The following is a 16,507-nucleotide window of genomic DNA, read 5'->3' as shown; positions in this document are numbered from 1 at the left end:
TGCAGCAAATTTGTCAATCTGCAACAACAAAGTTCTTATATGGTAATTTCAGACTGTCGTCCATGATAAAGTAGATAGTTGTAGTGAATGCACTTGAATTTTTTTTCGATTTATATACTTAATTTTATAATCAGCTAGCCGCTTCTGCACATACTCATAGTGATCCACTTTATTAAGTAATGGAACATTTTAGCGAATCTTGGGTGAGGTGTTGGTGCGTGCCGCATTCGCATTCTTCTTACAGCCGGCGAAACCGCAGGAATATGTATGTTCCATGACCATGTACAATGGACATGTGCTGAATATTGATCTTTTTTCCTTAACAAATACCATTATCCTCATTTCTAATCCACAAACTGTTGCATTACCAATGCAATGCCTGAAACAATAACGAACCTTACACGCCAACATGTGCAGCGGCGCGTGATACGCATAGTGCCAATTAGCGAGGAAATCGATCGGTCCACACTGTCAGCGCAGTGCCATTATTAATTACTACAGTAACTCTTGACACCAGCGGCCGGATTAAACACCGCTGACATTCAACAATAAAAGGTTCCGCGGCAACATGTAACGCACTATGTATATACACCATAACACGCCATCCCTGGAATCAGTGTACATTTGTTTCCATTTCGCGGTAAGATATGGCTATATATTCCCGTTTGTGATACACTGCAACTGTCAAAAACCCCGGAAAGGGAACGCCCGCCAAGATCACAGCCTGGTCGAGGGATGGCTGAATTATTCATTGACCTCCCGCCCGCCTCCGCGCATTATGTGCCGGTTAGGGACGCTTTCAGCCCGTCAAACGGGATTAAAAGGATTGCAGCAACACTCAACATCGTGACACTTAATCACCGTGGTGTACGCTGCCACGACACATGACAAATAGCTGGCCATTGAGTGAATCGACAAATTACCGGCTCTGACATGGTCGGTAACGCGAGTGTTTTCTGCCGGGAGAACTGCAGTACGGATGGTAACGTTACAGGCGGTTTCAATAGTGCTCCGGCTTTCACCGCTGACCAGATCGCCAGAGCCCATTGGTTATGGTGGATATGCTATCCGGTACTGTTGGCTTGCTGCACAGTGGGCAACGGTCTCAATCTCGTCGTTCTGATTCGCCAGGCCAAAAAGAACAGCACCACGTCGTACATGATTGCCATGGCGTTTAGTGATCTTGTTGTACTGTAAGTGGCTTAATTATTCGATTAAAATCTTCCTATGTTCGGTTCGGGTTCGCTTCTACAATGTTGCACTGTTATAACCACCTTGACTGCAACGAACTCTGTACCATTACAGTTAATCTATGTAGATGCACTACACATAATATAGATATTGTGCCTATTGCACGTCGAGATTTTTTTTTGTTTATTGCCATCAGTATCACATTAGAGATAAAATTATTATCAAAATCGTTAAACAGTTTTTTCGTATATTATATACGTATCTAGCCAATTATGTACGTGTTGTAGCACCAGTATCGATCTGGCTGAGTGTCTGGTATCTGTGTGTGCAGTAAGGTACATACTGTACTTTATAGTTGATAGATATGTAAGTACCGTCACAGCATTTTTATATAAGTGAACAGAGTGAACATGTAATATTATCCATATTTCCTGCTAGTGTTATCGGTTGTTCTCTTTTCCTCTGCACTGATTAGGTGGTTATTTTTTCCGATATTCTTATGGAACATCACTAGGACATTTAGCCTGCCGTATGCTACGCCGGCACACAAAAAGATGTTGCTACAATCTATGGGCACTCAAGGATGGATACAGGAAACATTCATGCATTTATGTGACTGGTACGAAATATGAAAACAGAATCACGGTGAACAAGTCTCTACATTTTTAATAAATTATGCGCGCCGAAAAACTGAATCTCATGTTGCGCACGCTGATTCCCTGAAAAATGAATTTACAAGACAGCCCACTTCAACAATAGCGTGAAATATCGTTTCGAATTCATACTGTATTTGAAAGAAATTTGTTGATGCATCGCATCATGCGTTACGGATTGTGTGCACTCATAAGTCCTGAAAATTGCAGGGTATTGCTCATGTTCTCCGCTGAACGATTAATGGCCTTTGTCAAGCCGTTTTGGATTAAGAAGTTGACGAGCGCATTTTCGGCCAATATCATCGTTGTCGTTCTGTTCGTGTCGTCGGTCCTTTTTAGCGTGGAGAATTTTGTCAATGAGCGTTATTGTGCCGCCACAGGATGCGGCAGCACTTACTCCGCTTACACGTATGCAGCCGTTGTATTGTTTATCGTTTAACATGTGTAACTTTTGAACACTTATTCCGCTTACACGTACGCCAATGGTTTTAATGTTTAACAAGTCTGCTTAAAATGATTTTATTTCGGTGTAAAAACACGTTAATGATCTAAACAATGTGCTAACGTTACTCTAACTACGGAAGAATACCCCACGTACCTGGTTGTGTAACTTAGTTAATGAGACCCATCGTTCTCTATAACAGGACAGATGAGGGAAAACCGGCTTGGCTCGTTAAATGGGGGGAGATCCAGAACACCGCTGAGGTAACGGCCTCAATCGTTTATCCATACGCGTAATCACAACAATTCCCATTACTTGCAGCTTTCCATGAATTTCGGCAATTTCTTCCTTTTATTATTCATCAACAGCGCACTCATAGCAGCCATTACCAAACAGCATCGCCAAGACCTGGGTCGAGTCAAATCCGATAACGAAGAGCGCCAGAACAACCGCCGCCGGAATATCCATATTCTCCTGCTCAGCAGTGTCGTGCTGTATCTCGTAGCACAGTTCCCGAGTTTGCTGGTTCAAGCGCTGAAGCTGGCGGACAGTGACAATCCGGATCTGTGGACATTTGACGAATCAGCGAGAAAGTTCGCCACGCCCATCTGCAATGTAACTCTGCTGGCTAACTACTCGGTCAACTTTTTCCTGTACTTGACCGTGAGCAAACGTTACCGCGTACAGTGCACACGGACACTGCAGACATGCTGCGGTTGTCGTGATATTGCGGCGTACTTGAATACTGAGGGCAGTGTGGGTCTTACGGGCAGCACCACAAGACGGCAGCGTATGATACGCTTTCTGACGTCGAAGTCTTCGAAGAGCACGTGTTCCACTTCAATAGAATCCAGCTCCACCATGGAACGTGTGGCTAAACGCGAAGCCAGTCAGAAGAAGGAGCCGCTTAAAGGACCTCGGGCAGCCGTTTAAGCGCATTCTGTATAAAATAATAAAATCATATTAGCCGTAATCCGGGATTAGTCGAAGAAAAAGCGGGATCATTACATTCTGCTGTTCCCTGACACATCGTCCGCATCAGTGATAAACACATCTTAAAACGCCTTCGTCAGCAACCGACAACAATAGCCGATTTTTATGGCGGTCTCCAGTTTATCCCCGGTAAGAACCCAGATCCTGATCTCCGCTTGCGCCAGGCTAAACGGCCTCCGGTACACCGTCCTGCCTCTTATTCCCTACAGCCGTGGAGCCGACCACAGCCAGGTCTTTCACAACTCCGCGGCCACCGCATCCATCTGCTCTTCCCGCTTTTCTAATGTCAGCGACGCTGCAGTGTACCTGGCACTCCATTCCGTATAACGGTATAAGAGATAACTTTCCACGCTAAGCACAGCGTAAGCAACTCATCCAGAGCGAAGAACTCCAGATGTTTGTTCGTGATACTCTTTAACTTGATGATGGAATCAGCACCTTTACAGAATAATTTTCCCGTTTAGTCGCAACGGACATCGTTTGCAAGCATAACTGAGATCAAGAATCTGCAGGAGCTCATAGTCTACAATGCGCTCTTTCTAATCCGTTCGATGCGAATCAAATTAGACAGGCGGTACAGAAAGTAGTACCCAAAATACCGGGCCGCGTCGACCAGTGTCTGACCATCTCCGGTATTCGAAGAACCGAAATGCCGCCGAAGACCGCCTGGCGATCCTGGTCGAAAGCGACATCTGTTAATTCGTCGGCATACGGATTATTGGAGAACCCGCAGTGCTGACTGGGGTCACCGTTGTCATCCATGATGTTGTCACAGTACCGACGACCATTGATGGTGCATTTCTTAAAGGTCATAATGGCTCGCCGATATTTCGCCGACCATCCCGAGAACGATGGCTAAGTAAACCCAAAAAACCGAAGAACATTAGGAACCTGGGAACCTAAGAATCCTAAAAAACCTGAGAAAACCTCCAGTCCGTTCGCTGAGGGGAACTCGACGCTCCGTCTCTGTTGGAAAACAATCTGCGTTGTGTTAATGATCAAAATTAATAAGATTTATACCTGGTAAATTGGTAAAGTTGATTTAGCTGCAAGTTTGACCTTTGGGGGTAGTGATCTCTTTTCGGCAAGACAGAGAAGCAATTGCTCGAGACACTAATAAGAACGAATTTATTGACTGAATAAATTTTAATCATTTTGATGCCGCTCAGTACGCGGTGAAATGTAAAACTGAGCGAGACTGGGGATTGTACAGTCTGTACGTAGGTTGCCTTTTGTACAGTGTTCACAGTGTTCTTTTAAGTGCAATCTTAACGCTGAAGTGCGCACGACACGCCGTACTGGCACGTATGGAATGTCGACTATGTGGACGATATACCGTAACAGCATTGCTAAAGCTCTAGCGTTGGTTTTACGGAACTTACAACGACAGCTGCTGTCGGTAGTCTTGATCTAGAGTAGTTACTGCTTACATGCACCACACCTTTGTTGCTGCTACATAATTAAAGGCAGAATTCAGTGCGTTGAAGCATTTGATTTACGTTGTGAGCATTTAAAATTTTCCAGATAAAGGAAGCACGTACTTGCTAATGGTAATAAAGGAGCAATATTTACAGTATACTGTATACTGCAGTTTGTTTTTTAAATGTTGGATTCATATCGATGGCACATACGGGCTGCTAACAAGGCTAAAAGACCCTCGCATATAAGATGCCCTTAAAAGCGTGAAAAATATTAGTAACAAGCTCTTCCGTCTAAAACCATGCACCGTATTTACGGCATGTTAGTGCATAACGATCGAGAACATAAAACGCGCAACTGGTTAGTAAAAATGACAGTTCTTTTACATTACTGATAAATCATGCTACGAGAAAATGTACAAAAAATCTGTCGATGTCCATGTTGGGAAGCGTTTTCAGGGTATTACACTATTAACCCTCTAGTATGTTGAGAAACCGTACTGTTCTCGAAACCGTTCTGTACTTAAGTCGAGACGTCTATCGTTAATTTTAAAAACAAGAATGTGTCTGTCGAACCAATCAGAATAATTTGAAAAGGGCAAAGCGTCGGTTAAAGCGTATAATTTTCTATAGTGGCTTATTTAGTAAATAAAAAGTAGAGTTCAACAGTTGTCAATTTGCAACACCAACCTTAACGCCCTCATATGTACTGTTTTTCATGGTAAAGCGCATAGTTGCAGAAATTAAGTTTTTCCAACGACTCCAGCTGTTTTTTCACACTAGTGATTTTTTACAGTGGATTAATCAGCATTATTCCATAGGTACGGTACACGTACAATAATTGTTAATTTGCAACACCTCCGCCCTTGTATCAGTTATATCTTGTGTGTGGCGCCGGCCTGAGTTGTTGTGAATGAGCTTTATATTTTTCCACCTCAGCGCACGGCTCCTTCCCACTTGAGATCCACTTGGTTAACGCAACATTTTTAACAATCCCGGGTGAGGTTGGTGTGGCCTATGAGCATTCGCCTTACAGTCGGCAAATCGTAATATCTCTGTAAGTCTGTGTTACATAGTTTATAATGTAATTGCTCATATTATGTATTGTAATTGTATGTTCCATGTACTGTCCAGTGGATTGTGCAACAATAGATGTACTGAATATTGATCCTTTTCCCTCTGAAAATCACATTATGCTCATGTTTAATTCGCAAACTGTTGAAATATACCAGTGCAGTTGCTGAAATAATACGAACCTTACTCGCTAACAAGTGCAGCGGCGCATACGTACGTGTAATGCATAGTGCCAATTAGCGGGAAAATCGATCGGTCCACACTGTTAGCGCAATGCCATTATTAATTACTGACTCCTGACACAAGCGGCCGGATTAAACACCACTGATATTCAACAATAAAGGGCGACCGCGGCAAAATATAACGCACTAAGCAGTACAACATAACACGTCATCCCTGGAATCAGTGCACATTTGTTTTCATTTCACTGGAAGACACAGCTATATATTGCGCGGTGTTACACCGCGCAACTGTCAAAAACCCCGAAAAGGGAACACCCGCCACTATTATAGCCGCGGCTGAGGGATGGTTGCATTATTCATTGACCTCCCGCCCGCTTCCGTGCATTATGTGCCGGTTAGGGACGCTTTCATCCCGTCAAGCAAGGTTAAAAGCATTGCAGCACCACTCACAGCATCGTGGCACTTAATAACCCTGGTGTATTGCGACGGTATATGATGACAAATAGTTGGCCATTGAGTGTATCGACAAATTACCGGCTCTGACATGGTTGGTAACGCCAGTGTTTTCTGCCGGGATAACTATACCGACAAAAATCTTATTGATGATGTCAACTGTACGGAAGGAAATCTTACCGCCAATTCTACGGTTCGTCTTTCGGCTTTCACCGCTGACCAGGTCGCCAGAGCGCAATGGTTATGGTGGATATGTTATCCGGTACTATTAGCCTGCTGTACGGTGGGCAATGGTCTCAATCTCGTCGTTCTGATTCGCCAGGCCAAAAAGAACAGCACCACGTCGTACATGATTGCCATGGCATTTAGTGATCTTGTTGTACTGTAAGTGGCTTATTAATTATTATAGATACAGTGCAGAGATTCTAAACTGCAGATCTTTATTGTTGCTGTAACCACATTTCAAAAACAACTTAAGTACACAGAAGGAATGTTATGTATGTAGTTTTATTTGCAACTCATGAGTACAGTATTCTTTCGCATGCTGTTGGTTGCCGCCTTCTTTCTGTCTGTTTAGGTGGTTATTTTTTCCGATATTCTTATGGAACCTCAGTCGAAAATTTAACTTGCCGTATGGTATCGACGCAAACAAAGCAACGATATTCCAGTATATGGGTATTCAAGGATGGATGCAAGAGGCGTTCATGCATTTGTGTGATTGGTATGAAATATGAAACACATAATCAGGGTAGATACACGGCAATTAGGGTTAATGATCCACAGAGTAGTCTACAATACGTATACATTTTTGATAACTTTTGCGCCCTGAAAATACTCAATCTCGTGCTGCGCATGCTGGTTTACTAACAACACGTTAACAAGGCTGGACAGTGTAAAATGTTATATTCCATAGAACCATTCTAGTTCTACATCGTAAGTACTTCTGCAAAGTAAGGTCATGTGAGCGCATTACAATGTGACTGCCGACAATTGCAGGGTATTGCTCATTTTCTCCGCAGAACGATTAATGGCCTTTGTCAAGCCTTTCTGGATTAAGAAGCTGACGAGCGCTTTTTCGGCCAATATCATAGTTGTTGTTCTGTTCGTATCGTCGGCCATGTTTAGCGTGGAGAATTTTGTCTACGAGCGTTATTGCACTGTCACAGGATGCAACACCACTTATTCCGCTTACATGTATGTGATTGCATTTGCATTATATCCTTTATAGATTTAAATAAATGATCATTTTTTGTGCTACGACATCGCAGTTAATTGAATATGCGGTTATCAAGGAAAACGTTGGTTGTGCAACTTACAGTTTTTGCACTGATCGTGTAGGAATGAAGCGGCAAAACCGGCTTGGCTCCTTAAATGGGGAAAGATCCAGAATACCGCTGAGGTAACGGCCTCACCTGTTCGTTTCTGCCGCTACAACACATATAAGCATAAATAATTCCAATCATTTGCAGCTTTCCGTGAATTTCGGCAATTTCTTCCTTTTATTACTCATCAACAGCGCCCTCATAGCAGCCATTACCAAACAGCATCGCCAAGACCTGGGCCGGGTCAAATCCGGTAACGAAGAACGCCAGAACAACCGCCTGCGAAATATCCATATTCTCCTGCTCAGCAGTGTTGCGCTTTATCTCGTAGCACAGTTTCCCAGTTTACTGTATAAAGCGCTGGAGCTGGCGGACACCCTGGAGGTGTGGACTTTCGACAAAAACGCTAGGGAGTTCCCCTCGCCCATCTGTAATGTCACCCTGCTGGCTAACTATTCGGTCAACTTTTTCCTGTACTTGACCGTGAGCAAACGCTACCGCCTACAGTGCACACGGACACTGCAGACATGCTGCGGAATTACTAATATTGCAGTGTATTTCAGTACGAAAGGCAGTGTGGGCCTGACGGGCAGTACCACAAGGCGGCAGCGCATGTTACGGTTTCTAACGTCAAAGCCAACGAAGAACACGTGTTTCGGCTCAGTACACTCCAGCTCCACAATGGAACGTGTGGCCAAACACGAAGCCATCCCGAAAAAGGAGACTAAAATGTGACCTTTAGAAGCTGCTGTGTTGTGGTAGCTTGCTGCTGTGCGTTAAGATGTTTGTTAAACATTTAAAATGCTGTGAACGGTTTACGTCTATGTTACTTGCAAGTAAGCGTATCGGCACTGATGAAGCTATTCTAGTTTTATACTATTTCGCGGGAATCTAAGCTTGACAGAAACATGGTAGTGGTGAATAAAGCGCATGTACAGATATCTGTATACGTATTCAAAAAATGCTTTGGTAGTGCTGGCAACCAATTCAATTCTCTGGCTGCTCCGGTCATATAAATATTGCATGGAAATTAATGGAATCGTGATCTTAGAAATGTGTAGTCGGTGACCGTCCGATTTCTTCCACCCATCCTTTTCGACACGTGGAGATTATCCAAAAATGTTCGCTCAGATCTATCAGAAACACACGTACGTTATTCAAACTCTACGGCCTGTCAAATGCGTAATCTTTACTTCGCATGTATATTGATCGATAAGGCTAAGCTGAAGTTTAATAGAGATTAGTCGTACTCTTACCGACATTCCTCATAAATGTGCCATCGTAATGATACACCTTATGACTGACAATATCGTAGTAACCATGTCCGACATCCATCGTGTTTTCCGGAATTACCGGCGCGGGTGGATTCGCGACTAATGACGCTACAAATCAGTATTACAAACTGTTAATAAAACAACATCGAGGGGATGATGATAGTGCATTTAGTAATTCCCTTGTATTGCTGACGTCACCCGCCTGGAGTGTGACGTTACGGCAATACATATGGCTAAACCTGGCGCGGTACATGAGCCCCATGTTTAGCCACAACGTAGTACTCCAGCCGGTTTACGGCAGCAAGTACAGGGAGTGCTGAAATGCGCTACCGTCATTCCCTCGATAGCAACCAGGTGTGCTCGCCTTTATGTTTATTATAACTACGATAATATTCTGTGTCAACCAACGTTTTCCACTAAGGTCATTTTGGATTTCTTTCCAAAATCTCCGATCGTTCCCATCGCAGTATCCCCAAGGTTTATTCGCATCTGCCAGACCCGATCCGGGAAGTCCGCCGTCGTATATCAGTCCATCTGGAAAGACTAAGTGACCCTGCAAACATTTTCTGTTACCGACACTTTTAAAGTTATTGCAAAAGTTTAGTTTTCGACCGTACTGAGCTCAACTTTCCATGATCCCATGTGCCTTTGAACAGTGTTCCGTCAGGATAAATTATCTGGCCTACTCCATGGTAAAGGTCATCCTCGAAACCACCTTCATAAACCATGCCTTCTTTGGTGACGTACCGGCCGGTGCCATTTGCTCTGCAAATTTGTTATCGATCAGGTCAGATAACTTTTGTATACTGTTCGAACGTTATAATAGTTACTGTTATATGATTCTACTTGGTACCTTCCGTTGCGAGTGGGTCCAGCATAGTGATTATCCTTTGGGTTGTCTGCCGCTGCTTTGTTTTTACTGCACACTGGTACCATTGTCTTAAAACAAGGCTGTTAATGTTGTAAGTACCGCAAAATCAGTTGAATGTTTGACATGAAGCAAAGCACAATGCAAACGCAACTGTACTTCGCTATTTCTCCAAGGTCACCATGCAACGAAGCAGTAGAGTGGTTTTTAAAAGAAGCCTCAAACTTATGCATATCTGTAGTGTGTCTTTCATTTAAAACAACATTGTACATAGATCTTTCGCACGGTACACGTTACTGACCTATGTCCTTGAATACGAGATGAAAACCACTGTAGTACACAGGACTTTGCGCGCATTGCATATTTATATTGGAAATCGCGCGCTTCATCAATAACCATGCCGAAATAACAAAGCACGATTCTTTCTGAGCTCCTCGTCTATTACATGACACAGTACCGACAGGAAGTTTGCTCCAGTTTTTTGCCGGGGGACGGTTTTTTAATGCATGTATCTGTACTTACGTCAAATTATTTTGTTATGGATTATGGAGTAGCATTTATGCACAATCATACAGGCATGATAAAGCGTATGTATTCGGTAAAATTATGCTGGCTGGTATCGTAGCACGTACATTGTACCTGTACCATACTGCTTAAATTCCACCGATATTGTCCAACGCACAAAAACCGCATTGCTAATGCTGCATCGCACAACTCACTTCCGAAAATTTTGACTTTAACCGCATATGCCTCACCAAAGTGAATCTTTGCCCGGAGCTTTAGTTACAGCCGGCTGCTTTTTACAGAATCTTTTTTTTTGTTTTATCAGCAAAAATTTGAATATCAGGCAGGCATCAAAGTTCAACTGCACGATATAATTCACAGTATCATGGCGGAAGTACACTAGGACAGGTAGTAGGTACCTGTTTAGGTACGTGCGTATATGATCATAAGAGCGCAACCCATGTTTTGGGTGTATTTTTAGTGCGAATAATTAAATCATAATGCGCATTGCTGAAACTGAAATTAGTGGACATGCAGTTTTGAAAGGCGTGATAAATCAGCGTGATAGTCAAGTTCATGGTCGTCTAATAAGAAATGCCATTTTTTAAGAAATACTACTAATTCAAAAAAATTTACAAACATGAATCGACTTTGCATATAATTGGTTTGCTCTCGGCAGTGTAGCATTTGACGCTTTTTATGATACTGCCAGAGGCTCGACAAGTTAAGTTTCAAGTAACTAAACTGAAAACCAGACGCATGCGGCTTGGCTGCATGCGAGAATTGACAGAAAAACTTTAATGTATGGTAAGGAAGTTTCGAGTACCTATAATATTTACTAAAACATAGCGGAAACTTCGGATTTTTGATGATATCTTTAAGCCATGTTCATCAATAATGGCACGGCTGTTTGTGGAGATGCTTGCAATCTCAACATCACGTCTGATAAAGCGTTTTCCGATGACCAGATTGCCGGCGCACATTATTTGTGGTGGATAGTGTATCCGATTCTGCTAACCTGTTGTACGGTTGGCAATAGTCTGAATTTGATTGTACTGATTCGCGAGACGAAGAGGAGCAGCACCACGTCATACATGATCGCCATGGCCATCAGCGATATCGTTATACTGTAAGAAGGAAAATTCCAGAACCAGCGAATCTTAGTCAAAATTTTGGATCATTTAGAAAGCAGTAATACTCGTATGTACATGTACTTATGTAAACAACCATTAGCCTGATCAGTGATAAATACGTCATTATCTAGTACCATACTTTACATTGTGCTATGGCAGGATGTTATTTAATAAATGCGAAAGTCACCGGTATTTATTGTTGTAGATGGGTGTATTTTCCATTATTCTTATGGAATATTAGCAGCGCCTTCCGGTTGGCATACCACACCAAAGCTAACAAACGCATCACAACAAGCTTTATGATTGGACAAGGGTGGATACAGGAAACGTTTATGCAGTTTTGCGATTGGTAATGGTTGCAGTCAACCTGTCAAAATGTATCCAGACATCAGTGGTTATTTCGTTAAAAGCGTCACATATGGACGACGAAAGCGTTGGATTTCAGGCATAGTTACGGAATATATCAACAGTCTGATAATTATGGGAATTTGCTACCGGGTTTATCATGAATTTTGCTTTGTACGCAGGGTCTTACTGACGTTCTCCCTGGAACGACTAATTGCTGTGCTGAAACCACTGTGGACTAAGAAGCTGACCAGTGCGTCAACGGCCAATACCATCGTAGTTATTCTTTTTGTCCTTTCCGTTATTTTCAGCGTAGAGGAATTCGTGAAACAGTACGTATTTGCGGATTACACTGATATTGGCTGCGAAAAAGAAAAGAACCTTGCTATTATTCACTACCTTGCTGTAGGTTGGAAAAAGGTCAACCGCGTTGGATAATGAAATGGGACGAAGTTCAGTTTGGCGCAGAGGTAGAAACAAAATGGTTTTATTTCTACCGGATGACAAATAACAGCTGGCAACGTTTTTTGCAGATGACAATGGTCTTCGTGAAATTTTTCGGATTACTGATAATTAATGCCGTCCTGATCATGGCCATAGCCAAGCGGCAACATCGCGATATCGGGCGGGTTTCCGCGCGCTTGCATCGCCGGCCCAGCGTTCGGACATGGAACACCAATATCCTTCTGCTAAGCAGTGCCGTGCTGTATTTGATTGCCATGTTCTCCAGTTTATGCGTCAACTCCCTGGCCTTAGCAGATACACTGGGCGTTCGTCCTTTTGACGAATCCGCCAAGAAGTTCGCCACGCCGTTCTGCAACATTACCTTGTTAACGAATTATTCTATCAATTTCTTTTTATATCTCACCGTCAGTCATCGATACCGGGCGGAATTTCGCCGGACAGTACTCAGTATCAAGCGCCCTGTGGAAGCGCTGAAGAACAGTATCCGCGGTACTGTTACCGGGAGTCAACGGCGGCGGAGTGGGCGGGAACATCTTGTGGCAAAGTCAGCGTCAGAATCACGCAGTAGCAATAATATACCCGATCCAAGCGGGCCATCAGCAATCAGAACGAGCGTATCGGAAACGCACATGTAAATAACATGCAACCAACCCGGCATGCGCAGCAAATGCCAGACCTTTGCCTTTTGGCCTGAGGAGATGGCTAATTCTTAAATTTCAACCATTGATACATTTTTTGTATAGCATAAAAATTGTTGTCTGTTCACGTGATGACCAACTGGCATCCAAAACTCTTTACCTACCGCGAGACCCGGCATTTTAAGCGAACCCTTTTTCCTCGTTTAGGACGCTCAATAATAATTTACAATTTGCCATTATGAAATGACATTATTTGACATTTGACATGTAGCTTGAACTGCTGAAGCAGCAAAAGTATGTATGATGGTGGTTATTGTAAATTTGTGATTGATTTAGTGCAAGAACTGTAAACACAAAAAGTGTAAAAACCGGTATAAATATTAACAGAATATTCAAAAACCTACCCGAGTAGACAGCTAAGGACAGAAGAGAGCAATAAAAATTTCAAAGGAAGAGAGTACTGGCACTAACCCATCGCTCTCCATATGAACGGTTATAAAACCGTTTCATAACCGTTCATCTGGAAAGCGATATGCAACCATCCTCCACAGCAAATTAACAAATTGTATAAAATGGTTCACAATGTGAACTTCACATACGCCTGTTGGCGATTACGAATGTACAGATTATCCTGGGAATCGCTGGCGCATTGCACCGCGTCCAGTATTCCAGTACTTATTGTACCGATACCTGTAAGAAGTCTCCAGTCTGTAAGTACTCTGTAGGACTGCATATACCGGCGCCGTCACACCGGTTTCCAGTCCACTTTCACTTCCCAGATGTTGTTGTGATGCTGTACTCGTAATTCGTACGTGCCGTACCGAAAACCATAGCCAAGTCAAAGACGCCCATCTGCGTGATACGAGTGCATCTTATGAACTATGAAGCACTGATGGATGCTGCAGTACAAATGTACCATGTGGCGGATCGGCAGCCCAGCCTCCCGTTTCATGTAACAGCTACTCCATTTTAATACTTTCAGATGTTAGATGACAGCTGCACAAATATGCAGTTTCAAACTTTACGGTTTATGAGCGCTTGCATTTTTACCCAGCTGCGAAATCTTGTAAAGGAAAATTAAAATTTAATAACGGTGGTTTCTGTAGATTGAAACAGTTTCTCTGTTAGATTCTGGAATATGCCGTAGCGCTAGACTACCCGTATGCAATGCAGCGGAATCTGATTCCCAAGCAAACGCTACGCTGGGAACTATGTATCCTCTGTATCACCGGTTTCGTGCCCATTGCTGTGCTTTATCCCCGAGCATTCACCCCCAAAATAACAAACATTCTTGACATACTGTCCCGCATTGTCGGCCTCCTACTAATAACGGGTTCATGGATATGCTGCTCCGCCGTGTGCTTCCTAATCATCACCCGTCTGGGTCGTACCGACTGGTACTTCCCCACGAACAATGTAATCATCCAAGCGGCCATTGCCAGCACCGTTGTACTGGTCAACCTCCGTGCGGCGGCTGTTTTAACTATCCTGTACATAAAGCGCGACGCCTGGCACGAGATCTTGGCACAGTTTGATCGCCTCACGCAGTCAACCACCCAACCACCGTCCGTCAGGATCTTCGGAGCCGGGACGTGTTTACTGCTGATTATGACTGCAGTCGTGTGGTCCTACACGCAAATATCCATTCTCATCGGCCGACAGATTTCGTTTTACGCTGCCGATTCCTTCGAGCCGGTGCCGATTGTGTTCATAGTTTACCAGTTTGTCATATTTTGGTGGATTTTTAATACCGGACCGCTGTTATTGACGCAGCTGCTGTTAGGCACTCAGATGACCTTTGCGCACTTCCAAAACCAGACGCTGCAGCTCATCCTGACTTGGCAGAATCAACTACTGAGTAAATTGCGCAGTATTTCCCCGGAGAAAAGCGTCTTGTTGAGTGCGGATGTAGCGCAAATGGGGAATATGCACTACGAGACAGTGGCGCTGTGTGAGCGGTTGAATGCGGCCTTCAGTCGGGCGTTGTTTTTTATTTACGGACTGGACTGTCTGACCGCGTTCGGCAATGTGGCCACGCTCGTGGCGGGCTTTGCCTATGAAGAGCAGAAATTGTCGCCGCTGTATGTACGGATCCCGGTTGTTTATGCTGTTATGGTGTTCCTGTCGCACGCCACGGTGTGTTTGATCCCCATGGCACAAGTTGAACAGACGGTAAATCCTTGTGTATGTATTTCGATTGCACACCGATTATATAAATATTTCTCGTGACACGATGGGCGCTGCGGGTATAACCGTACGCATTACAACAGGTTGTATTTGTACTGTACATGCTGTATACTCGTAATTTTCATACACTGCAGGGTCAGCAGATTGCCGATGGTTATTATCGACTGTGGGGTGTCGTTCAATTGAATCGCTTGGGAGATGTGGAGAGGCCATCAGCCGCAGTAAGGCATTAAAAATTGTTTCATCTGAATAGAAAGCGAAAAGCAGTTCGCACGTTAAATCGGACAAATCCAGTCACAAAATACTCACTTTACGCGATTATATACAGTAGATAAGCGACAATTATTTTTATTTTTGAGTTACGACACGGAATATTTTTGCAGAGCGTTATTGCTTTTGACGAATTAAAAAAACGAAGTACTTTTTAAATGCCAGTTTATGCTTTGTCAGTACTTTGTAGAAGCGATTTGCTAGTTAATACGCAGTTTCGGTGAGCGATGAGATACGCAGCCATTACACTACAAATTCTCCTACTATTGTACATTGCAAACTAGCGTCCAAGCCGTTGTATACGTATGTAGCAAGTACGAGTCCGTATGCATATAAATCGCACTGCAGCATGAATCAAAAAGCTACTCGTAGTCATGTTACAGCATCACATACTGCAATGAAAGCAATATGTACCTATATATATATATAGATATTATTATGCGACTGTTGCTCTAGGAAGCACCGACTCTCGGTGAGGATTTCCAGCGACTAGGAAAAATCAGCGAAAAAGCCGTACCGGTTTTCTATGCTGGACATGTGTGCCGGATAACGTGGCACTTCATCGCTAAGGTAAAAACTTCTAGCAAGTTTGTTTGGTTTTAAGATTTTTGCAGTCGACCTTCGCAACGTAAGCGGAGCCGGAAACGCCGATATAAATTACAGCCTGATGCTTGTAGACCTTAACGTACATGGCATCGTTCGTCATTCTGGCATACGAAATTGTGGATGTATCGGGCGTACGGGATGGTCTGGAGAAACTGCATAAAATTGTCCAAAGCCATATGAGTCTCTCCAAAGATTTTTTTAATTATTCCGCTTATGATCGCAAAGATTAATAGGGATAGTAGCGGCTTTTTTCACGATTTCGATTTGGTTGCAGCAGGTATTTGCCTCAAATTTGTACTCGCACATAAAATCAAGGGCCATTTCCGGTGCCGAGTTGGTTATGCACCCGCCAATTTGTTTATACAATTACATTTCGATAGCTTTAATTCAACAAGCTGAATCTTCGGACGGTCTAATTACAATTTTAACATTTCGTGGAAATTAAAAAATGAATTTTTATATGTCCCATACTTCTTAAATGACATCGAT

At 43.2% G+C, this 16,507-nt stretch overlaps 5 protein-coding genes across 8 annotated transcripts; 4 read left to right on the top strand and 1 right to left on the bottom strand.

Annotated features, from left to right (window-relative positions):
- Window positions 1–933: 933 nt before the first annotated feature.
- On the top strand, window positions 934–4,383 carry LOC129598753 (uncharacterized). The gene is made up of 5 exons (XM_055496792.1): window positions 934–1,193; window positions 1,667–1,810; window positions 2,055–2,252; window positions 2,489–2,549; window positions 2,608–4,383. Exons 1-5 carry the CDS (start codon window positions 934–936, stop codon window positions 3,217–3,219), a joined length of 1,275 nt encoding a protein of 424 aa, XP_055352767.1. The 3' UTR covers window positions 3,220–4,383.
- Window positions 4,384–6,442: 2,059 nt separating this feature from the next.
- On the top strand, window positions 6,443–8,721 carry LOC129598724 (uncharacterized). Of its 3 annotated transcripts, none has more exons than XM_055496756.1 (6): window positions 6,443–6,790; window positions 6,984–7,127; window positions 7,403–7,600; window positions 7,745–7,805; window positions 7,876–7,981; window positions 8,060–8,721. In XM_055496756.1, exons 1-6 carry the CDS (start codon window positions 6,498–6,500, stop codon window positions 8,461–8,463), a joined length of 1,206 nt encoding a protein of 401 aa, XP_055352731.1. In that variant the 5' UTR covers window positions 6,443–6,497; the 3' UTR covers window positions 8,464–8,721. The 3 variants fall into 3 exon arrangements, with proteins under 3 accessions (XP_055352731.1, XP_055352732.1, XP_055352730.1); XM_055496757.1 differs by having other exon boundaries at window positions 7,876–8,211; window positions 8,292–8,721; XM_055496755.1 differs by having other exon boundaries at window positions 7,876–8,719.
- LOC129598727 (MORN repeat-containing protein 5-like) lies at window positions 8,588–10,006 on the bottom strand. Its single transcript, XM_055496761.1, has 5 exons — window positions 9,856–10,006; window positions 9,620–9,767; window positions 9,411–9,555; window positions 8,985–9,110; window positions 8,588–8,861 (listed from the first exon to the last, which is right to left on the bottom strand). Exons 1-5 carry the CDS (start codon window positions 9,936–9,938, stop codon window positions 8,776–8,778), a joined length of 588 nt encoding a protein of 195 aa, XP_055352736.1. The 5' UTR covers window positions 9,939–10,006; the 3' UTR covers window positions 8,588–8,775.
- On the top strand, window positions 9,413–13,262 carry LOC129598726 (neuromedin-U receptor 2-like). 2 transcript variants are annotated; one of them, XM_055496759.1, is made up of 6 exons: window positions 9,413–9,789; window positions 11,343–11,503; window positions 11,713–11,856; window positions 12,035–12,184; window positions 12,262–12,322; window positions 12,386–13,262. In XM_055496759.1, exons 2-6 carry the CDS (start codon window positions 11,469–11,471, stop codon window positions 12,950–12,952), a joined length of 957 nt encoding a protein of 318 aa, XP_055352734.1. In that variant the 5' UTR covers window positions 9,413–9,789; window positions 11,343–11,468; the 3' UTR covers window positions 12,953–13,262. The 2 variants fall into 2 exon arrangements, with proteins under 2 accessions (XP_055352734.1, XP_055352733.1); XM_055496758.1 differs by lacking the exon at window positions 9,413–9,789 and having other exon boundaries at window positions 11,196–11,503.
- Window positions 13,263–13,956: 694 nt separating this feature from the next.
- Window positions 13,957–16,419, top strand: LOC129598758 (uncharacterized). Its single transcript, XM_055496799.1, has 4 exons — window positions 13,957–15,127; window positions 15,277–15,363; window positions 15,869–15,982; window positions 16,090–16,419. The coding sequence occupies exons 1-4, from the start codon at window positions 14,123–14,125 to the stop codon at window positions 16,246–16,248; spliced, it is 1,365 nt and encodes a 454-aa protein (XP_055352774.1). The 5' UTR covers window positions 13,957–14,122; the 3' UTR covers window positions 16,249–16,419.
- The last annotated feature ends 88 nt before the right edge of the window (window positions 16,420–16,507 follow it).

This window comes from Paramacrobiotus metropolitanus, unplaced genomic scaffold (genome assembly GCF_019649055.1).
Source record: "Paramacrobiotus metropolitanus isolate TYO unplaced genomic scaffold, Prichtersi_v1.0 Parri_scaffold0000128, whole genome shotgun sequence".
Classification (NCBI taxonomy): Eukaryota; Metazoa; Tardigrada; class Eutardigrada; order Parachela; family Macrobiotidae; genus Paramacrobiotus; species Paramacrobiotus metropolitanus.
The sequence above is the reverse complement of the archived record's forward strand: the minus strand, read 5'-3'. Positions and strand labels throughout refer to the sequence as shown.